General features: G+C 43.0%; 1 protein-coding gene across 1 annotated transcript in view; it reads left to right on the forward strand.

Moving 5' to 3' along the window:
- Window positions 1-24,885, forward strand: part of hydin (HYDIN axonemal central pair apparatus protein) — a 905,740-nt gene that overhangs the window by 457,653 nt on the left and 423,202 nt on the right. The window contains exons 19-21 of the mRNA XM_043707374.2: window positions 1,952-2,190; window positions 11,402-11,660; window positions 20,696-20,839. Coding sequence (XP_043563309.2) covers window positions 1,952-2,190; window positions 11,402-11,660; window positions 20,696-20,839 — 642 coding nt within the window. The remainder of the gene's footprint in view (window positions 1-1,951; window positions 2,191-11,401; window positions 11,661-20,695; window positions 20,840-24,885) is intronic.

Here is a 24,885-nt window from a genome sequence, read left to right on the forward strand (position 1 = left end):
TCTTAATGAATACTTTGCTTCAGTATTAACTACTGAGATGGATGTTGACACTTCTGAGGACAGCGTGAAACAGACTATATACTAGAACATGATAGGAAGGAGGATGTGCTGAAAATTTTGAAAAACATAAGGATAGATAAATCTCCTAGATCAGATGGGATATACCCTAGGTTCATGCAGGAAGCGAGAGAAGAGTTTGCTGAGCCTTTGGCAATGATCTTTGCATCCTCACTGTCCACTGGAGTAGTCCCAGATGATTGGAGGGTGGTAAATGTCATTCCCTTGTTCAAGAAAGGGAATAGGGATAATCCTGAGAATTACAGACCAGTCAGTCTTATGTTTGTGGTGGGCAAAGTGTTGGAGAGGATTCTGAGAGACAGGATTTATAATTATTTGGAAAAACATATTTTGATTAAACATGGTCAGCACGATTTTGTGAGGGACAGGTTATGCCTCACAGACATTACTGAATTCTTTGAGGATGTGACAAAACACGATGAAGTTCGAGCAGTGAATGTGGTGTATATCAATTTTAGCAAGGCGTTTGATAAGGTTCCCCATGGTAGGCTCATTCAGAAAGTAAGAAAGCATTGGATACAGGGAAACCTGTCTGTCTGGATACAGAATTAGCTGGCCTATAGAAGTCAAAGGGTGGTAGTAGATGGAAGGTATTCAGCTTAGATCTCAGTGACCAGTGGTGTTCCACAGTGATCTGTTCTGGGACCTCTGCTGTTTGTGATTTTTATGAATGACTTGGGTGAGGAAGTGGAAGGGTGGGTTAGTACGTTTGACAATGACATGAAGTTTGGTAGAGTTGTGGATAGTGTGGAGAGTTGTTGTAGGTTGCAACAGGACCTTGACAGGATGCAGAACTGGGCTGATAAGTGACACATGGAGTTCAACCTGGGAAAGTGTGAAGTCATTCATTTTGGAAGGTTGAATATAAATGCAGAATATATGGTTAAAGGCAGGATTCTTGGTAGTGTGGAGGAACTTGGGGTCCATGTCCATAGATCCCTCAAAGTTGTTCCCAGATTGTTTGGGTTGTAAAGAAGGCATAAGGTGTGTTGGCTTTCGTTAGCAGGGGGATTGAGTTTAAGAGCCACAAGATTATGCTGCAGCTCTATAAAGCCCTGGTTAGACCACTCTTGGAATATTGTGTTCAGTTCTGGTCGCCTCATTATAGAAAAGATGGGGAATCTTTAGAGAGGGTGCAGAGGAAATTTGCCAGGATGCTGCCTGGAGTGGAGGGTATGTCTAATGAAGAAAGGTTGAGGAAGCTAGGGCTTTTCTCATTGGAGCGAAGAAGGATGAGAGGTGACTTGATAGAGGTGTACAAGATGATGAGAGGCATAGATAGAGTGGATAGCCAGCGACCTTTTCCCATGTGGAAATTTCTATCACAAGGGGGCATAATTTTAAGGTGATTGAAGAAAGGTTTAGGGGAGATATCAGAGGTAGGTTCTTTATATAGAGAGTGGTGGGTTGCATGGAATGCACTGCCAGCAGTGGTAGTAGAGTCAGATACATTAGGGACATTTACAGAGAACAAATAAATTACAGCACGGGAACAGGCCCTTTGGCCCTTCAAGCCCGACATGGTTTAGCTTCAGAAAATTCCAGTGTATTGTTGGAAATGCTGATCAACTTGGATATATTTTGTGCTTTACATTAACATTTTAGTTTGCTAATTGACTAGCTACTGAACCCCTTTGTACATAGCATTACTAAAGACTTTAGCATCTAGAAGTTAAATAGTAAAATGTTAGTCTTGGAACATTTAATTTGATTATGTAACTGCTGTTTTAATGGAAATGTCAACAAATTTGATGTTCATGTCTTTCAGTCACTTAATTTCTGTGTTCTGGATCTAGTTGCAAAGGTTTTTTGCAGATTTGATATGTCAATTTTATTGATATCAATAAGTTGTCCCTAATGTGATTAACTTCAGACTTTAGAAAAATCAAAATGGCGTTTGGAGCCGAGTGAAATGGTGATCCTTCCTCTTCAACACAAAGATTTATATGTTGTGGCGCATCTTGATGACACAATCTGGTCTGAAGACAAGGTACACTTGGAAGTAGAGAACAGCCATACAAGAAGTATTCATGTGCAAGCTACTGGAATTGGAACCACCATTGTACCCAATAAACCATTCGGTCCAGTTCTTAACCTTGGAGCAATATTCAGGTGAGTGTCCCTTCAAAGACTGAGAGGGTGTCTTCTCCTATGCCAAATCTGGGTAGGAAATTGATTAGAAATTAAGAGATTGGGTCAGGATACTGGGTGCACTGCTCCTAACCTACTTCTTTGAGCAAGGTTTTGGTGACCTGTTCTGAAACTGAAATAAGGAGAATTTTAGGAATTGGAAATGTCACCAGATTATGTCAAGAATCAAGGCAGCATTTGATCATAAATAGATTTGGGAGCCCATGTAAAATTGCCATCAAGTGGATAGTAGTGAGAAATATTGGTTGGAATCATACCTAGCACAAAGGATGGTTGTGATTGTTGGAGGCCAATCATTTTAATTCCAGGACATTACAGTATGAATTACTCATTTTTGTGGCTTTGGCCCAACTATCTTTCAGCTATGTCATCAATGACCTTCCCTCTACCATAAGGGCTAAAGCAGGGATATCACTGATGTCTGCAGTGCATTCAGAAACATTTGAAATTCCTCATGTGAAGAAAAGTCTGTGTTTGTCATGGAGTTAGAGAGTTGTATAGCACAGAAACAGACCCTTCGGTCTAACTTGTCGATGCCGGCCAGATATCCTAAATTAATCCAGTCCCATTTGCCAGCACTTGGCCCATATCCGTCTAAACTCTTCTTATTTATGTACCCATCAAGATGCCTTTTAAATGTTGTAATTGTACCAGCCACCACTACTTCCTCTGGCAGCACATTCCATACATGCATCACTTCCTGCATGAAAACGTTGCCCCTTGGGTCCCTTTTAAATCTTTCTCCTCTCACCTTAAACCTATGCCCAGTAGTTTTAGACTCCACCCTCCATGCCCCTCCCCCCCAGGGTGGGGGGGGGGTGGGGCGGAACAAACACGTTGGCTATTCACTCTATTCATGCCCCTCATCATTGTATAAACTTCTGTAAGGTCACCCCTCAGCATCTGATACTCTGGGGAAGATAGCCCCAGCTTAATCAGCCTCTCCCTCTTGTTCAAACCCTCCAACACTGGCAATATCTATGTAAATCTTTTCTGCACCCTTTCAAGTTTAACAACATTGTTCTTATAGCAAGGAGACTAGAACTGAACACTGTATTCCAAAAGTGGCCCAACCAATGTCTTGTACAGCCGCAACATGACATCCCAACTCCTATATTCAATACACTGAACAATAAAAGCAAATACCTGTGACTCCATCTTCAAGGAATTATGAATCTGCACCCCAAGATCTCTTTGTTCAGCAACATTCCCCAGTACGTCAAACAGCATCAGAGGAGTAGGAAAATCGACGTTTCGGGCAAAAGCCCTTCATCAGGGATGGAGGCAGGAAGCACTATCCTCATGACCTTTCCTACCTGCCAATCTCCCTTCCCACCTATCTGCTCCACCCTCCTCTCTGACCTATCACCTCCATCCCCAACCCCATTCACGTATTGCATCTTTGCTACCTTCTCCCCACCCCCAACCCCCCACCCCCCGCCCCCGTCCCCGTCCCATTTATCTCTCCACCCTGGAGGCTCCCTGCCTCCATTCCTGATGAAGGGCTTTTGCCCGAAATATCGATTCTCCTGCTCCTTGGATGCTGCCTGACCTGCTGTGCTTTTCCAGCACCACTCTAATCTAAACTCTGGTTTCCAGCATCTGCAGTCCTCATCTACATTCCCCAGTATCGTACCATTAAGTGTATAAATCTTGCTCTGATTTGCCTTATCAAAAGGAATTATGAATCTGCACCCCAAGATCTCTTTGTTCAGCAACATTCATTTAAATTCAACTCCATCTGCAATTCGTCAGAACATCAGCCCTTTCAATCAATATTGGTGTCATCTGCAAACTTACTCACCATTCCCCCTATATTTGCATCGGAATCATTTATACAGATGAAAAAAAGCAGTGGACTCAGCACCGATCTTTGTGGCACGCAGCTTGGCACAGGCCTCCAGTCTGAAAAACAAACTATATTTCACCACCACCCTCTGTGTCCTTCCTTCAAGTCAATTTTGTATCCAAATAGGTAGATCTTCCTGGATTCCTTTTGATCTAACCTTGCTAACCAGTCTGCCATGCGGAACTTTGTTCAACACCTTGCTGGAGTCCATATAGACAATGTCCACCGCTCTGCCATCATCAACCTTTTCACTTCTTCAAAGAAACTCTATCAAGTTAGAGTGTGAGAAAGGATTAGTCAACTTTAAGACCAGTTGGCATAAGTTTAGGATGAGGAGCAAGTGGTTTACAGGAGATCTGAGAAGGAATTCTATCACCCAAAGTGGATTTAAATGCAGAATGTGCTGCCTTAGAGGGTCGTGCAGGTAGGTTCTTTTGTAACATTTACTTGAGTACTTGAAATGTGAGGACATAGCAGGATATGGACCAAGTGCAGGTAGACGGGATCAGTGTGATTTGGTGTTTGTTGGTCTGCATAGATATGAGAGGTTGAAGGGTTTGCTGCATTGCTATATGATTCTGACTAAATTTTAGCTGATAATTAGTCAGTATCATTTGTAAGTTCAGTTTAATTTCTAATCCATTGCTTTATCCAGGATGTTGATGGTGGGCAATTCGATCATGATAATGTTATTTTAAATCAAGGAGGGATAGATTGACTTGTCTTGTTGGAGATTACTGTTGCCTGCTGTTTGAAAACTATGAATGGTCCCCACTTTATTCCTGAGTTTTATCTCAGCCAACAAAGTTTAATCTTTTCCTGTATTCTCTCGTTGAAGGTATGTGGGAAGTTGCTGGAATGGTTGTGGAATTTTTACTCCATTCATTCAGGTGAAGTGAGATTTGTTGAGTCTTTATCCTAGGGTGACACGTTATTTGGGACTGAGAAAGAACAAAGGTTCATGTTGATATAGAAATGGATATTAGCTGCTGAATTTCATGATTTGCTGAGGTTTGAGAAGGATGTAGATGTAGTTGATAATCCAAGGCTTATGAGTTTTGTGAATTTCCATACACTGTCCTGAGCATTGCCAACTGAACTAATTTTATTCACTCATGGAAACAGAGAAAATAGGAGTAAGCCATTCAGCCCTTCAAGCCTGCTCCATCGTTCAGTATGGTCAGGGCTGGTCATCCTATTCAGCATTCAGAACTCTAGGGTGTAGGTTTGCTCGCTGAGCTGTAGGTTTGATATCCAGACGTTTCATTACCTGGCAAGGTAACATCATCAGTGGCGACCTCCAAGTGAAGCAAAGCTGTTGTCTCCTGCTTTCTATTTCTAAGGTATAAACTCATGGAATTGACGACACATTACTGACATGGCTGGGAAATTGTTTGAGTGGCAAGCGATGGATAGTAGGGATAATGGCTAAGTAGTTGAAAAGTGTGGCACTGGAAAATCACAGCTGGCTAGGTAGCATCCAAGGAGCAGGAGCGTCAATTTTTGGGCGTAAGCCCTTCATCAGGAATTGGGGGAAAGGGAGGTGGTAGTGGCTGAGAGATAAATAGGAGGGTGGGGGAAGATAGCTGGGAAGGTGATAGGTAGATGTAGATGGGGGATGTGTGTGATTGTGATAGGTCAGTGGGGAGGATGGAACGGATATATGGGAAGGAAGATAGACAGGTAGGACATGTCATTGAGGGCAGTGTCGAGTTGGAGGGTTGGATTTAGGATGAGGTGGGGGTGGGGGGAGATTTGTAAACTAGTGAAGTGGATGTTGATGCCGTGTGGTTGAAGGTGAGGGGTAATCTAATTGAGGTCTTCAGGATAGTAACAGGAAAAGACGGGATAGATAAAGAAGATAAAGATAAACTATTTGGACTGATGAGGGATTCTAGAACTAGGGGACAGAGACTGAGAATTAGGGCTAGGCTGTTCAGGAGAGATGTTAGAAAGCATTTCTACATATAAAGGGCTGTAGATGTGTCAGCCTTGCTTCCACAAAATGGCAGTATTTAACTTCAAATTGGAGATAGATAATGCTTTGTTGAGCAAATGGATATGAGCCAAAGGCAGGTATATGGAGTTGGACCACATTTCATCCATGATCTCAATGAGTGGTGGGATACACTGAAGGGCCTGACAGGCCTACTTGTGTTCCGATGCTCTTCTAAACTCCAGTGAATGTAGTCCGAACCAATCCAATCTCTTTTCATATATCAGTCCTGCCATCCCAGGAATCAATCTGATAAACCTTAGATGTGCTCCCTTCATCACCAGAACATCCTTCCTCAGATAAGGAGATGAAAACTGCTTGCTCCTGTACTCAACTCCCCTTGCTATGAAGATCAACATACCAATTGCCTTCTTCACTGCTTGCTGCAAATGTATGCTTAGTTTCAGTGACTGGTGTACAAGAATGTCCTAATCTTACTGCACCTCCCCCTTTCCCAATTCATCACCACTCAGGTAACAATCTTCCTTCCTATTTTTACCACCAAAGTGGATAGCCTCCTAATTTTCTGCATTATAGTTCATCCATGCATTTGCCTACTCACATGACTTTAACAAATCATACTGAAGTATGTCTGCATCTTCTTCACAGTTCATCTTCCCACCCAGTTTTGTTTCATTTGCAAACTTGGAAATATTGCATTTAGCTAGCTCATCTTTAAATGTTTGTCATTGCTTTAAGTAACATTCCCCAATTTATCATAACCAGCTTGTACCTCACACTATTGCAGCTTCCTTTATTTAAGGACCATAGTCTCAGAATCAACTCTGTCATTCTCCATCTTAATGAAGGATTCTTCCATGTCATGGTCATTCTTCCCCAAGGGGCCTTGCACAGCTAAATTCATTCCTTATTACACAATACCGCGTCTAGGATGGTCAGTCCTCTAGTTTGTTCCGCAACTTGTTGATCCAAAAAACCATCCCAGATTCCAGGAATTTCCTTCTCTACATTGTAGTTACTGATATAATTTGCCTAATCTATAAGTAGATTAAAGAAACTTATAATTGCAGATGTACCTTTATTGTTTGCGTCTCTAATTATATGTTGAATGCCTTCCTGAATATTACCACTATAGTTTGGGGTCGAGATGCAACTCTGAAGATCTTTTCCTGCCCGTGGGTGTTTCTAAGCTTTGCCCGTACATATTCTTCACCACCAGAGCTAATATCCTCCCTCATTATTGCATTAATTTCCTTTCAAATCAGCAAAGCTACCCCACCTTTTTCTTTTGTCTGTCCTTCCTAAAAACTGAATACCCTTAACATTCAGTTCCTACTATAGTCACCCTGCAGCCACATCTCTGTAAGATGAACTGTATCATATTCATTTCTCTTTATTTGCTAATTCATCCACTTATTGTTAATTCTCCATGCAGTAAGACAGAAGGCCTGAAGACTTAGCATTTTAACATTCTTTGTCCTGCTCCCATTATTTTGCAGTATGGCCCTATTTGATTCTTGTCCTTGAATTGTCTATCACTTTTCTTAGTTTTTCTGTCTTTTGTTTTTTTTCCCCATTTCCCAGTCTCTGTCTCCCTGTATAAGTTTCTACCCCCTGCCATTTTAGCTTATACCCTCCCCAACTGGACTAGCCAATACTCCTCTCAGACATCAGTCCTGGTCCTGCCTAGATGATTATTCCAGTGAAACTCCAAGACAGTAACATCCTTCCTCAAGTACGGGAATCAAAACTGCATGCAATGCTCCAGGTGCAGTTCCATTAATGCATTGTACAGTTGCAGCAATATCTCCTTATTTTTATACTCTATTCCTTTAACAATAAATACCTAAATTCCATTTACCTTCCCTGGAAATGCTGTAGCTGCATACTAGTTTTCTGTGACTCATGCATGAGGACATCAGAGTCCTCTGTACTGAAGCACTCAGGAGTTTTGTTCCATTTGGATAATCGGTTGCCTTTCTATTCTTCCAACCAAAACTCTCACTTATCCACATTAAACTCCATCTGTGAAATTTTGGGTAATTCACATAAGCTATTTATATCCACTTGTAAATATTTTGTTTCTTCATTACATTGTATTTTAGTATCATCTGCTATTGGCTATAGTGTCTTCTATCCTTGCATCCAAGTCACTAATATAAATTGTAAATATTTGGGCCCCGATCATTGAACTAGAGATAGCTTGTCAAACAGAAAAAGATGCATTTAACCCAACTCTCTGCTTTCTGTTGGTTAATCAGTCCTCTATCAGACCCCTTATACCCTTGCAATCTTGACTTGTATATTAACCTCCTCATTATTCACTGTGCTAGTTACATCTTTGCAGAACTCTAGCAAATTAGCCAAACTTGAATTACTCTTCATAAAACCAAGCTGACTCTGATGGATAGCATTTTGATGTTCCAAATTGTCCCGGTATTACTTCCTTAATAATGGATTGCACCAATTTCCCAAGACAGATGTTAAACTAACTGGTTCATATTTTTCTACTATCTACCTCGAGTGCTTTTTGAATAAGAGACATAACATCCAAGAGGCAACATACAATTCTGGAATCTTAATTGCAGCTATAGAAATGTCTTATCTATTCCTCGTGTTATTGGATTTCCTACTACTATAACCTCCCTATGCTTATTTTTCCACTCCCATGCAGCAGAGCCAATCGTGGTCCAAGAATTTCGCTATAGCTATTTTCCTCTGAGAGGCCATTTCCCGTAACAGAATCCAAAACGATGTATCTGCTTTTTAGGGGAATGGCCGTAGGGAATTCCTGCATTGCCCACCTAGTCCATTTTCTCTGTCTGGTGGTCACCCATTTCCTCCCTCCCTGCGGAATGTGAGCCTGTGGAGTTGCTACCCTTCATATGTGCTATTGATGATACTCTCAGCCTTGTGGATACTCCACTGTGTCTCCAGCCACTGGTCCAGTTCTGAGAATTGTTCTTGGAGAAGCTAAGAGACCTAGGAGTACAGGTGCATAGTTCTTTAGTGGAGTCACATGTACACAGGGTGGTGAAGAAAGCTTTTGACATGCTTGCCTTCCTTGGTCAGAACATTGAGTATAGGAATTGGGACATCATGATGCAGCTGTGCAGGACATTAGTGTGGCCACTTGTAGAATTTTGCGTACAATTCTGGTGGCCCTTCTATCGAAGGAACGTTGTTAAACTTGAGAGGATTCAGAAAAGATTTCCAAGGATATTGCCGGCACTGCAATATTTGAATTGTAGGGAGAGGCTGAATAGGCTTTTTTCCCTGAAGCAGTGGAGGCTGAGGGTTGACCTTACAGAAGTTTATAAAATCATGAGGGACATAGATAGGGTGAATAGTCACGGTCTTTTTCCTAGTCTAAAACTAGAGGGCATAGATTTAAGATGAGAGGGGAAAGATGAGATGGGAGGCACGGTGGCACAGTGGTTAGCACTGTTGCCTCACAGCGCCAGAGACCCGAGGTTCAATTCCCGCCTCAGGCGACTGACTGTGTGGAGTTTGCACATTCTCCCCGTGTCTGCGTGGGTTTCCTCCGGGTGCTCCGGTTTCCTCCCACAGTCCAAAAATGTGCAGGTCAGGTGAATTGGCCATGCTAAATTGCCTGTAGTGTTAGGTGCAGGGGCAAATGTAGGGAAATGGGTCTGGGTGGGTTGCGCTTCGGCGGGTCGGTGTGGACTTGTTGGGCCGAAGGGCCTGTTTTCACACTGTAAGTAATCTAATCTAATTTAATTTAGAAAGGACCTAAGGGGCAATTCTTTCACGCAGAGGGTGGAGCGAGTATGGAATGAACTGCCAGAGGAAGTGGTGGGGGCTGGTACATTTGCATTTAAAAGCCATCTGGGTATAAGTATAGGAAGGATTTCGAGGGATATGGGCCAACTACTGGCAAATGGGACTAGGTCAGATTGGCATGAGGTGGACTGAAAGGTCTGTTTCCATGTTGTATGACTGTATGCACCTGGAGACACTTCCTGCACACGCCTGGTCCTGGGCACTGGAACTGTACCTGATATCCCACCTAGAGCAGGATAAACACATCATGACCTCAAATTTTCTTTCCATGACTTACCCATTTAAGTTAAACCGTTGGATTACCCTTAAAAACAAATAATATTAATTATTCCAGGGCCCTTCTTCTCTTAACCTCTGCACTATTGCCCCTACAAATGATAAACTCCTAACAAAGACCTTACAAACTAAAAGTGAAACTTAGTATAAATATTCAACCTCTTGCCCTGTGTCACTTTTTGACACTGTTCCCAGACTACTTCACTGCGATGCTGACTGTGGGATACTCATAGCTCTTTAACAACCTGATGTCAGAAGTTTTTACTCCCATTGCAAGTATTACTACAGGTTTGTCCTACTTTAGCTGAATGATATCTCCCAGCTCATCTTTATGTTTGCCAAAGCATCTAGAGGCCAACTGTCATCCTGATATCCTCCCCTGTGGAATACTTTGACAAAGTACGTCATCTCTTAAATGTGTGAGTAATTGCATCACCAGTTCTGTAGTTGCAGAAGATGTGAAATTGAAGACTGAGGTCAGGGCAGCACCACATAATGTTTTCAATTTAAATTTTGCTGGAATCTGTAGTCTGAAATTCAGCGCTTTTGGAACTAATCTGAACAAACAATACCTCACTGAAGTTAGCTTCCTCTTTGAATGGATGTCACCTCTTTTCATAATTACAGCTATATATAATTGGATGAAAATGTATCAAATTGTTAATGTGAGAAAAATCTAATTATACATGAAACAATGCAGATAAATGCAAACGTTGTTATTACTTGAGAATGATAGATTTTTGTTAAAACGGCTAAGAAAACAAGATTGAGGAAATGGAACATAGATCAGCCATGATTTAATTGAGTAGTGGAGCAGGCTTGAAGATTTGAATGACCTACTGCTATCCCTATGTTCTCTTTTGTCAATTGGATGTAATGTTGTCACGTGACAGAAACTTTAAGTGATTATTATCATGTGCATTAAATGTACATACAGTTTGTTCTGATATAATGCAATAGTTCCATTCCCTGCAATCCCACATTATAAGAAAATCACATAATTGCAGCATCATTTAAACCAATGGAATCAGCCAATATAGGTAAGGAAAGTTCGCATCCTACAAACAATGGTCTAAATTCTTCAATCACATTATAGCCAATTCGCGTTGAGGAAACGCACATTATAGCAGAACCGACTGTATCAACTTTTATATGGTAATAACACGTGCAAGGCAAATAAACCTCAATAAACTGAAACATTGTCTAGCCCACTATAATCCTGTAATGCATGAGTGAAAACTGTGATACACCTGAAGTGTTGATAGCTGTTTTTTATTGTATCCTAGTTCCGAGGTTTGCTGCTATTCAGTTAAGCTGACAAATTGTGGACGGCGACGCCATCAGATGTACTGGAAGATGATAGGCTTTCCCCAAATCTTTAAACCCAGTCCACAGGAACAGCCTTCACCTCGTGATATGAAATATAGAGATTCTCTTGTAAAGGGTCACTATGTTCCCACTTTCAAAGTTAGACCTCTGCGAATGGACCTCAGACCGGGCAGGAGTGATGTACTGACACTAGAAGGTGAATCAGATGGTCCTATGGTAAGAAAAGTTCTCCTTATAACACCATGTACAAATTTGTCTGAAATTATTGTTTGCAAATTATTGTTGGAATTGAGGAAAGCACTTTGGCCTCCAAGATCTCAAACAATTTCTCTTCTGAAACAAGTCTGGAGTGTTTTTACAAAGTATTTGCAAATGGGATATATGTAAATATTTATTGCCTTTGAGAAAATGATGATGAGCCATCTTCTTGAAGGTGTAGACCAGATGATATAAATATTTGCACAGTGCTGTTAGAGAGGAAGTTGCAAGATTTTGATAGTAATAGTGAAAGAATAGTTATATGGTTCAAGTCAGAATAGGTGTGTGACTTGGAAGGGAACTTGCAGATGATGATGTTTCCATGCATCTGTGCCATTGTTCTCTTTCTTTGTATTTTATGGTAATTTACTGGAAGGGGCCTAAGTTTGCCCCTGAAAGTGGGCATGGAAATCATGATATGGCATTAATTCCTGCTTGTCACTTCCAGTGTAGACAGCATTTTTGCTGTATCCTAATTTGTGTAATTGTCTCATGTAGTCAGTACTACTCATGCTTTTGAAAAGAGTGGCGCTGGAAGCACAGCAGGTCAGGCAGCATCCGAGGAGCAGGAGAGTCAATGCTTTGGGCATAAACCTTTCAACAGGAATGTGGGGGAGGAAGGGAGCTGAGAGATAAAAAGGAGAGTGGGGATGGGGGAGAATGTAACTGGGAAGGTGATAAGTAGATGCAGGTGGGGGAGTGATTGTGATAGGTTGGAGTGGATAGGTGGGAAGGAAGTTGGGCAGGTAGGGCAGATCAATAGAGCAAGTTGGAGGATTAGATCTGGGATGAGTTGATTTGGAAGCCAGTGAGGTCTATGTTGAAGCCGTGTGGTTGAAGGGTCCCAAGCAGAAGATGAGGTGTTCTTTCTCCAGTTGTCGGGTGTCTTGGATTTAGCAGTGGAGGAGGCCCAGGACTTGCCTGTCCTTGGTGGAGTGGGAGGGGGGAGTTGAAGTGGTCAGCCACAGGGATTGGGGTTGTTTGGTGTGTGTCCTGGAGATGTTCTCTCCTGAGTTGGCATCCTGTCCCTCCGCTGTAGAGGAGACCACATTGAGAGCAATGAACACAGTAGATGAGATGCTTTGATGTGCAGGAAAATCTCTGCTGGATGAAGAAAGAGCCTTTGGGGCCTTGGGAGGAGGTGTAGGCACAGGCTTTACACCTCCTGTGACAGCAAGAGAGGGTGCCAGATGTGGAGGGTAGGTTGGTGGGGGGGTGTGGACCTAACAAGGGAGTCATGTTGGGAATGGTCTCTGTGGAATGCACATAGAGGTGGGGAGGGCAATATATATCCCTGGTAGTGGGGTCTGCTTGTTGGTGGCAGAAATGCTGGAAGATAATGCACTGTATCCAGAGATTATTGGGATGGAAGGTGAGGATAGGGGTGTTCTCTTCTTGTTGCGGTTGGAGGGATGGGGTTCAAGGGCGGAGGTGCAGGAAGTGGAGGAGATGCATTGGAGGGCATTGTTGATCACATAGGAGGAGAAATTGCAGTCCTTGAACTAGAAGGCCAACTGGGATGTCCTACCATGATGTTCATTGGCTGCAGCCCTCAAAAGTTTGTGGAATGCTTATGACACTTAGCCTGCATTATTTCAAACCATTCTGCACCTCTTAAAAGTGAGACCCACTCTCACTGGAGTTGATGTTAAGAATGTTTATGGAAAAGGGGCTGATCAGGATGAAGAGTGCATTGTTTAGCAATGGTGGGAGGAGTGTATGGTCCAAATTTCTCTGACATAACTGGATCTGTTCATTGAGAAAGTAGAGAGGCCAAGAGAGTTCATCAATATACATAAGGGCAGGTCAAGCTCCATGCAATCTACAAAGTCAGAGGGAGGACATAGTACAACATATCAGTGTCAATAAACAAGCATGTTGGATATGGATGCTGTGCTACAAGTAGAAGAACGTAGGAACGGGAACTCAAAACTCAAACGGTGACTGGGGACGCTGAGGCACATCTAAAGGATGAGGTGGATTCTGTGTTCAGTGAGGTCGTCACACCGCAGGGATTGGAAGAAGGAACGTTATGGGTGACTGCCAGGTAGTTCAAGAGAACAGGCAAGTAGTGAAGGAGTCCCCTGGAGTCCCACTCTCAAATTGTTTTTCCATTTTGGAAGCTGATGAAGACATTGGTTCCTTTGGGGAGTACGGTAAGAGCCATGTTTGTGGCACAGAGTAGCTTAGCTGTACAGGAGGGAATTCATTAGAGGAATTAAGAGGTGTTTCTGTGGCCGCAGATATGACTACTGGATGGAGTGTTGTCTCTCTGGTTCCAGAGTCAAGAATAATCCCAGAGTGGCTGCAGGGCATTGTGGGGGAGGGTGAACAACTGGAGATCATAGTCGATGTTGGTACATATAAATTAGATAGGAGGAGGGACTATGGTCTTGCAACCAGGATTTGAGAAGGTTGGTAGAAAATTAGCCAGTAGGACCTCAAATGTAGAAGTCTCCAGATTACTCCCAGTGCCAGATGAAAGTGAATATAGAATAGGAGGATGAGACACATGAATGCATGACTGGGAACATGGTACAGCAGGGAATACCGGGACAGTGATACTGGCTTTGAGGTCAGAGACTTATCTCTTAGTGTTTTTTTTTTATCAATATGCTATTTGGGATTTCTTGTGGTCCCAGCAATGGGGCTTTATTAGTTACTTAGTTAGTTGGGTTGTTTTTGACCGGTATGGATATGATAGGCTGAACGGCCTTTCTCTGTGCTGTAGATCGTGATGATTCTATGACTTGTTGACTTTGTGAATATGGTATTTCTCCTCTCATACTAGTCAATGACCTTGATTAATGCCTTGTTGGCATTGATGTGCTGTACTGTATCCTCCCACTGTCTTTGCAGATTGCACGGAGTTAGGTGATGGTCTAGACTATTACTCTAGAAACTCAGTTAATGTTCTACCGGGAAGATGGTAAGTGTGACCCCCCCGCACAGTTCTTGTGGAGACAAAGTGCCACCTTCACATGGAGAATACTCTCCATCGTGCTGTGTGGCATTCTCACTTACTAAATGGGACAGTCTTCAAACATATCTAGCAACACAGGACATAAGGTTCTGTAGCAGAATTGTACTCCAGTACGATCTGTAATCTCATGGTCCAGCATATCCCCCACTTAACCATTACCATCAAGCCAGGAGATCAATCCTAGTTCAATGGAGATTACAGCTTGGCAAGCCAGGAGCAGCAGCAGTCAGACTTGAAAATGAGGAGTCAACCTGGTGAAGCTACCAAACAGGACTACTTGCATGCTTAACAGCATAAGCAACAAGTGAGCAGAGCTAAGCAATCCCATAACCTCTGTATCAGGTCTAAGCTCTGCAATCCTGCCAAATCCAGTTATGAATGCTGGTGGGAGAAATTGAGGACTGTAGATGCTGGAGATCAGAGCTGAAAATGTGTTGCTGGAAAAGTGCAGCAGGTCAGGCAGCATCCAAGGCGCAGGAGAATCGACGTTTCGGACATGAGTGCTTCTTCAGGAATGAGGAGAATGTGTCGAGTAGGCTAAGATAAAAGGTAGGGAGGAGGGTCTTGGGGGAGGGGCATTGGAAATGTGATAGGTGGAAGGAGGTTAAGGTGAGGATGATAGGCCGGAGTGGGGGTGGGGGTGGAGAGGTCAGAAAGAAGATTGCAGGTTAGGAAGGTTGGGCTGAGTTCGAGGGTTGGGACTGAGACAAGGTGGGGGGAGGGGAAATGAGGAAACTGGAGAAATCTGAGTTCATCCCTTGTGGTTGGAGGGTTCCTAGGCTGAAGATGAGGCGCTCTTTCTCCAGCCGTCGTGTTGCCATGGTCTGGCGATGGAGGAGTCCAAGGACCTGCATGTCCTTGGTGGAGTGAGAGTTAAAGTGTTCAGCAACAGGGTGGTTGGGTTGGTCCGGGTGTCCCAGAGGTGTTCTATGAAATGTTCCGCAAGTAGGCGGCCTGTCTCCCCAAATATAGAGGAGGCCACATCGGGTGCAGCGGATGCAGTAAATGATGTGTGTGGAGGTGCAGGTGAATTTGTGGCGGATATGGAAGGATCCCTTGGGGCCTTGGAGGGAAGTAAGGGGGAGGTATGGGCGCAAGAAGACAGGCCGCCTACTTGCGGAACATTTCAGAGAACACCTCTGGGACACCCAGACCAACCAACCCAACCACCCCGTAGCCCAACACTTCAACTCCCCCTCCCACTCCACCAAGGACATGCAGGTCCTTGGACTCCTCCATCGCCAGACCATAGCAACATGACGGCTGGAGGAAGAGTATCTCATCTTCCGCTTAGAAACCCTCCAACCACAAGGGATGAACTCAGATTTCTCCATTTCCCCTCCCCCCACCTTGTCTCAGTCCCAACCCTCGAACTCAGCACCACCTTCCTAACCTGCAATCTTCTTCCCGACCTCTCCACGCCCACCCCTACTCCAGCCTATCACCCTCACCTTAACCTCCTTCCACCTATTGCATTTCCAACGCCCCTCCCCCAAGTCCCTCCTCCCTACCTTTTATCTTAGCCTGCTTGGCACACTCTCCTCATTCCTGAAGGAGGGCTCATGCCCGAAACGTCGATTCTCCTGCTCCTTGGATGCTGCCTGACCTGCTGCGCTTTTCCAGGAACACATTTTCAGCTATGAATGCTGGTGAACAGGTAAACAACTCACTGGGGAAGAAAGCTCCACAAATATCTCCATTCTCAATGAGAGAAGAGCCCAGCACATCAGTGCAAGAGATAAGGCAGAAACATTTAAAGCAATCTTTCGTCACAACTGCTAAGTGAATGATCTGATGGTTTCCAGCATCACACCTACCAGTCTTCAGTCAATTTGATTCATCCCCAGTGATATGAAGGTACTGGATACTGCAAAGGATTCAGGCCCTGACAACATTCCAGCAATTGTACTGAAGACATGTGCTCCAGAACTTGGCGTTCCCCTAGCTTAGCTCTTCAGTACAGTTACAACCTGGCATCTACCCAACAATGTGGATAATTGCCTAGGTCTAACTGTACATAAAAATCCGGCCCAATTATCACCCCATCTGGGTCTTGTTGGATATGCAGTTTAATTTCCTCAGTTTCTTTGTGACTTCCTTTCTACTTAGAGCTTGTGTATAGAGGTGGCACGTGAAGCATGCGTTGTGAATGTTAGATGGAGAATTAGTCACTATTGTGAGAATCCAACAGTTGCAGTGCAAAATGGACAGAACAGCAAGAGAATCAAACTTGCCATCAGACAAAGGTGTATGTCTCTCTCAGCATGCAGCTTCAGCTGGTAAAGCTCAGACTCTGCAGTTCTTTCACCACACACAAATCACTAGTATAGTCTGGACCTTACAAACCCGAGTAAGACCTCTTTGTGTCTATCCTCCGCTTTCTGTAAACTAATCTTTTCTTTATCCATATTAATAAATTGCCTCCTACATTAGTTGCTCTAACCTTGTGTGCAAGAGGGACAGTCAGTGAAGTGTTTGATTATGGTAGAGAACATAGACATTACAGCGCAGTACAGGCCCTTCAGCCTTTGATGTTGTGCCAACCTGTGAAACCAACCTGAAGCCCATCTAATCTACACTATTCCATTTTCGTCCATATGTTTAACCAATTACCATTTAAATGCCCTTAAAGTTGGCAAGTCTACTACTGTTGCAGTCAGTGTGTTCCAAGCCCCTACTACTCTGACTAAAGAACCTACCTCGGACATCTGTCCTCTGTCTATCACCCCTATGTCCCCTCGGGCTAGCCATCACCATTCGAGGAAAAAGGCTATCACTGTCTACCCTATCTAACCCTCTGATTATCTTATTATGTCAATTAAGTCACCTCCCAACCTCCTTTTCGCTAACAAAAACCGCCTCAAATCCCTCAGCCTTTCCTCGTAAGACCTTCCCTCATACCAGGCAACATCCTAGTAAATCTCCTCTGCACCCTTTCCAAAGCTTCCACATTCATCCTCAAATGCGGTGACCAGAACTCCACACAATACTCTTAAGTGCGGCTGCACCAGAGTTTTGTACAGCTGCAGCATGACCTCATGGTTCCGAAACTCAATCCCTCCACTAATAAAAGCTAACACACAGTATGCCTTCTTAACAGCCCTATTGACTCAGGTGGCAACTTTGAGGGATCTTTGTACATGGACACCGAGATATCTCTGTTCTTCTACACTGCAAAGATGCTTACTATTAGCCCAGTACTCTGTATTCCTGTTACTCCTTCCAAAGTGAATCACCTCTCACTTTTCTGCATTAAACTCCATTTGTCACCTCCCAACGCAGTTCTGCAGCTTATCTATGTCGCTCTGTAACCTACAACATCCTTCGTAACTATCTACAACTCTACCGACCTTAGTGTCATTCGCAAATTTACTAAGCCATCCTTCTATGCCTTCAACCAGGTCACTTATAAAAATGACAAACAGCAGTGGGCCCAAAACAGATGCTTGTGGTACACCACGAATAACTAACTCCAGTCTGAACGTTTCCCATCAACCATCACCCTTTGTCTTCTTTCAGCGAGCCAATTTCTGATCCAAACCACCAAATCACCCTCAATCCCATGCCTCCGTATTTGTGCATTGCCTACCATGGGAAACCTTATCAAACACTTTACTGAAATCCATATACATTACATCAACCGCTTTACCCTCATCCACCTGTTTGGTCACCTTCTCAAAGAACTCAATAAGGTTTGTGAGGCACGACCTATCCTTCACAAAACCATGTTGACTATCCCTAATCAACTTATTCCTTTCTAGATGATTATTAAACCCTATCTCTTATAATCCTTTCCAAAACTTTGCCCACACCCGAAGTAAGGCTCATTGGTCTATAATTAACAGGGTTGTCTCTACTCCCCTTCTTGAACATGGGGACAACATTTGCTATCCTCCAGTCTTCTGGCACTATTCCTGTAGACAATGATGACATAAAGATCAAAGCCAAAGGCTCTGCAATCCCCTCCCTGGCTTCCCAGAGAATCCCAGGATAAATCCCATCCAGCCAAAAGGACTTACCTACTTTCACACTTTCCAGAATTGCTACCACCTCTCCTTATGGACATCAATCCCGTCTAGTCTATTAGTCTGTATTTCAGTATTCCTCTCGACAATGTTGTCTCTTTCTAGTATGAATACTGACAAAAAAATATTCCTTTAGTGCTTCCCCTATCTCCTCTGAATCCATGCACAACTTCCCAAGACCGTCCTTGATTGGCCGTGATCTTACTCTAGTCATTCTTTTATTCCTGACATACCTATAGAAAGCCTTAGGGTTTTCCTTGATCCTATCTGTCAACAACTTCTCATGTCCCCTCCTGGCTCTTCTTATCTCTCTCTTTAGGTCTTTCCTGGCTAACTTGTAACTTTCAATCGCCCTAACTGAGCCTTCATATCTCATCCTAACATAAGCCTTCTTCTTTCTCTTGACAAGAGATTCAACTTCCTTAGTAAACCACAGCTCCCGCACTTAACACCTACTTCCCTTCCCCTCAGGTACATACTTATCAACGACCCGCAGTAGCTGTTCCTTGAATAAGCTCCACATTTTAATTGTGCCCATCCCCTGCAAGTTTCCTTCCCCATCCTATGCATTCTAAATCGTGCCTAATCGCATAGTAATTGCCTTTTTCCGAGCTATACGTCTTGCTTTGTAGTATATACTTATCCCTTTCCATTGCTAAAATAAACATAACTGAATTATGGTCACTATCACCAAAGTGCCCATCCACCTCCAAATCTAACAACTGGATGGGTTCATTGCCCAGTACCAAATCTAATAATGGCCTTGCTCCTTTTTGGCCTGTCCACATACTCTGTCAGGAAACCCTCCTGCACACACTAACAAAAACTGATCCATCTAAAGTACTTGAAGTATCGTATTCCCAGTCAATATTTGGAAAGTTATAGTCACCCATATTCCTGAGGAAGGGCTTATGCCTGAAACGTCGATTCTCCTGTTCCTTGGATGCTGCCTGACCTGCTGCGCTTTTCCAGCAACACATTTTCAGCTCTCACTTACTCCACCCATAACAACTACCCTGTCACACTTGCTGCTGTGGAGAATCATCTTTGCTATCCTTTCCTTGATATTTCTGGAGGCCTCTTGAAAACCCCCAACTGGGTGACCTCTCCTTTTTTGTTTCTAACCTCAGCCCATGTTACCTCAGCAGACGAGTCCTCAAATGTCCTTTCTGCTGTCCTTGACTAACATTGCCAACCCCCCACCCCCACCCTTTACCATCTTCTCTGTTCTTACTGAAACATCTCAATCCCAGAACCTGCAACAACTATTTCTGTCCGTGCTCTATCCATGTCTCTGAAATGGTCACAACATCAAAGTCCAGATACCAACCCTTGCTGCAATTTCACCTACCTTATTCTGGATGCTGTGGCGTCGAAGTAGACACACTTCAAACCTACTTCTTGCTTGCTGGTGCCCTCTTCAGACCTTGAAACCTTATTTCTGACCTCACTACCCTCAACCTTCTCTATACTTGAACTACAATTTAGCTTCTCATCCTCCTGCTTAATTATCTATAGACTGTTTTGTGTGCTATTGTCAAGCCTGTGGGGTGTGGGTGCTGAGAAACAATGGTTGAACACATGCTGTAAGCATGTCAAACTGATATCAGTGTCAGAGACTTGTCTGAGAGCGTGTGGAGCTTATCTGGATGCTTAACACAGAAATTAATTTCTAGTTAACACCTGGTCTCAGAAATTGACCAGCACAAGTGAATTGAATACCACAACTTATACAATCTGTCTCCTGCAACCCAGCTGAAAATTGCGGAAGGTTTGGGTCACAGAGAATCAGGTTATAGAAGTCTTGGTCGACAGACAACTTAGGTATGGTGAAATAGGTCTGTTTCTTTCCTTTGGAATATGAAAACACTCAAGCTATCACATCCTTGAATCCAAAACTAATTGAATCACCATGTGACCAACTCCAAGTTGTTTCTGCCAGAATCTCTTAACATTTCTCATTGTCACCATTTGTTACTCTGCAGGTTGTCGATGGACAGCTCATATGTGATGCTATTATCGGTCAGCAGTCTGGCAAGCAGAGAATAATGAGAGTGAATGTACACTGTGAGTTCATTGCCCCTGTCCTAGAGCTTTCACCAATGCACTTGAACTTCAGAGTTGAGAAGGTAATTGATAACAAATGTATAGGCTGTTTGTGATTGATTTGCCACCTACTGTGGGATATGTAGGAAATACTTTGAGTGTATCTGCAACAATGCTATACTGTTCTAAGAATGGTTCATAAAGTTATGGTTTTGCAATAAACACCTATGACCAGATATATCCTGCAGTTTAGGATTTACTCAATTGTTTCAAAATAGCATTAAAGCAGTAAACTAATGATTTGGTTCTGCATGTGTATCAGCAATGACTTCTTGAGTTCATTCCATGTCAGGGGAGAAAAACACATTTGCTATTTAGAAGAGGGAGCTTCTATACCTCTATTATTTCTGTCACAACTCGAGTAGACTTGAATTACTTTGGAAAATTGTACCACCTCCACTAAATTCAAGTATTTATACACATGTTGTTAAAGTATTGAAACCAGGCAACAAATGACAACTAATAGTCACAAGATAAAAACCGAAGATGACCAATTTTATGAAGCAGTTCTGCCACTCTACTGTTTACTGAGATTTTTGGCTGAGCTGTAATCTAACATCAGGTCTTTGGTCCATATCCTTAACACTTTAGGATATCCAATATCAGTCTTCAATTTAAAATTTACAATTGTTTTAGTTTGCAGAAGAAAGCTATAAACCTTTCCCATGTTAAGCAAAAAATGAAATCACATAAGCTAATTTGTTGGCCAGAATTTGCCATTGCGAACTGTCTTTCAATTGCTGTAAGTTAGACAAGCACGTTATTTTTAAAGAAACAGCTTTATTTGGAATTAACTGAAAAATGCCAAAAACAAGGGCTAATACAACAAAGTAATACATGTAATCCAAAGCCGAATAAAGTAAGGGAAATCAATTAAAGGCAAGGCAGCACAGCTCTGTTGGTAGAATGTGAGGCCTATTATGTGTGGGAGGCCATGGACCCTACCGTTGTCCAAGAAGACCTCATGTAGAAACATGAGCTCAGAGTTTCAGAGGTTGCGTCACCGCTGGAGTCACTGTGACACATCTGCAAAACTGACTGCTATCTCAATACGACATTAAGAGAGGTGGTTCAAGAGAAGAAGATAACAAGTGCTAGAGTGTCCTGACATCCAGCTCTGTTTTTGAACCTGGTAAAGGAGCTGGCTCCTCAAGGTAGTATAGTCACAGCCAGATTTGTGCCACCATGAGCATCTTGGCTGTAGAAAAGTGGAGTAAGAAGAGCAATAGTAATGGAGGATTCATTGATAAGAAGAATGGACAGGTCTTTCAGAGATGTGACCCTACATGATAGAATGTCACTGAGGCAATGCAGGACATGCTTCTTGGAGAGGGTGAACAGACAGAGATCATGGTCCACATTTGTACCAAAGACCTAGATAGGAAGGGGCATTGCGGTCCTCCAATCAGAATTTGGAGAGCTGCATATAAAATCAGTAAACAGGTCCTCAAATGTAGTAATGTCCAAATTACTCTCAGTGTCAGGTAAAAGTGAGAAAAGAAATGGGAAAATAAGACAGATGAATGTATAACTGGAAAAATGGTACAGAATATTGGACCACTGGTACTGACCCTGGAGAAGATGGCATCTGGAAAAGTAAAACATGTTGCACCAAAATAGTGCTAGGCCTGAGATCCTTGCAGGATGTTTTGCTGTGCTGTTGGGCAGGGTTTATACAAAGCTGACAGGGATGTGAGAACCTGAAGAAAAACTTACAAGTTAATGCCAAAATACTAAGAGACAATTAGCATTAGTAGAGAGGACAGAAAGTGAATAGGTGAAGACAGAGTGAGGGAGAAAGTAATGACATCTAAATATGTGTGTGAATGCATAGCATATACTAAATAATACTGGGGAGTTACACATGCAGATTGCCGCGTGGAAATATGATTTTATAGTGATAACAGAAATCTGGATCAGGAGAGGAGGACTAGGTGTCCAAAGCTACAGTCACAGAGTTTTTACAATAAAGAAGGAGGCCCTTTGGCCCATTGTGTCTGTGTCAGTCATCAAGCGTCTAGTTATTCTAAGTGAAAACACTGGACCCGAAATGTCAACTGTTTTCTAGGGATCTAGGCTTACAGGTCCATAGTTCCCTGAAAGTGGCAACACAAGTGGGTAAGATGCTCAAGAAGGCTTGGTAAGCATGGCTTTGTGAGGGGAAACCGTGTCTAATATATTTGACTGAATTTTTCAAAGAGATGACTAGGCGTGTAGGTGGGAATAGAATAGTTGATTAATTTACATGGACTTCAGTAAGGCTTTTGACAAGATCTTGCATGGCAGACTGGTTAAGAAGCTGAGAGCCCATGGGATCCAGGGCAGTTTGGCTAATTGGATTCAAAATTGGTGTAGTGGCAGGAAGCAGAGGATGAAAGAAGAGTAATTTTGGGATCGGAGACCTCTGTCCAAGAAGGCATGTGATGTGGTAAGCTTGCCTTCATCAGTTAGGACGTAGATATAAACAATGGCAAGTCATGTTGTAACTCTGATTGTTGGGCCACATTTGGAATATTGTGTACTTCTCTGGCCACCACACTACTGGAGTTTTGGAGAGGGTACAGAGAAGGTTTACCAGGAAGTTACCTCATTAGGAGAGTATTGTGAGAAGTGGTTGGACAAACCTAGTTCGTTTTCACTTGAATGTTGGAGGCTAAGGGGTGACCTGATAGAAGTTTACAAAATTGAAAGGCATGGACAGAAAAGATAGTCAGAGTCTTTTTCCCAGGGTAGAGATGTCAGTTACTAGGGGATATAGTTTAAGGTAAAAGGGGGTAAGTTTAAAGGAGGTGCGAGAAGCAGGTTTTGTTTTTACACACAGGATGGTAAGTGACTGGAATGCACTGCCAGAGGAAGTGGTGGAGGCAGATACAACAACAACATTTCAGAGGTGTCTTGACAGATATATACAATAGGCAGGGAATAGAGGGGTGTGGACAGTGTGAAGACAAAAAGTTTTTAGTTTAGAAAGACATCGTGTCAGCGCAGGCTTGTTGAAGGGCCTGTTCTTGTGCGTACTGTCCTTTATTCTTTGTTTTACCTCAATCAGATTTCCCCTCATTCTTCTCTGCTTTGCAAAAATTAACTCCAGCCTTTCTAGTCTCTGTTCATAGGTGGATTACTCCAGCCCAGTCAACATAGTGAATCTCTTCTGCACCCTCTCGAACACAATCCCATCCTTCCTGTGGTATGGCAATGAGAGTGACAGCTTGTACTCAATCTGTGGCCTAACTAGCATACACAGCCCTGTCATACCTTCCTTTCTGTTGTATTCAGTGCCTTGGTGAACAAAGGCAAGTAATCCATATGCCTTCTTAATCCCCTTATCCACTATCCTGCTGCCTTCAAGGATACATGGACTAAGGAACCTCTGATCCTCTGTACTTCCATCAATGTGTGTTGTCTTGCCGGTTAGTTCTTCCAAAATGCATCATCTCATACTTTTCAGAGTTAAATTCCATTTGCTATTGTTCGACCAATCACATCATCTTTGAGTCTAAGACTTTCTTCCTCACTGCACTGCAACACAAATTTTTGTTTCATCAGTGAACTTACTGATCATTCCTCCTACAATCTTGTCTCATTCATTAATGTACAGTACAAACAACAGGGGACTCAGCACTGAACCCTGTGGTATGCCTCTGGACGCAGGTCCCCAGACACAAAAATACCCATCAACCTTCATCTTCTGCTTCCTGTGCTGCACCAATTTTGGATTCAGTTTGCCAAATTGCCCTGGATCCCATGGGCTGTTAACTTCTTAGCCAGTCTGTTGTGCAAGACCTTGTCAAAAGCCTTACTGACGTCCTTGTAATTAATCAACTGCATTGCTCTCATCTACACATCTAATCATCTCCTTAAAGAATTTAATCAAATTTGTTAGACATGATTTCAAAGAACAAAGAAAATTACAGCATAGGAACAGGCCCTCCAAGCCTGCACCGATCCAGATCCTCAATCTGAACCTGTCACCTATTTTCCAAGGATCTGTATCCCTCTGCTCCCTGCCCATTCACGTATCTGTCCAGATACATCTTAATTGATGCTATCATGCCCGTCTCTACCACCT

Source organism: Chiloscyllium plagiosum, unplaced genomic scaffold (genome assembly GCF_037043375.1).
Source record: "Chiloscyllium plagiosum isolate Xiang-an unplaced genomic scaffold, Cpla_swu_hap1 HiC_scaffold_17, whole genome shotgun sequence".
Lineage (NCBI taxonomy): Eukaryota > Metazoa > Chordata > Chondrichthyes > Orectolobiformes > Hemiscylliidae > Chiloscyllium > Chiloscyllium plagiosum.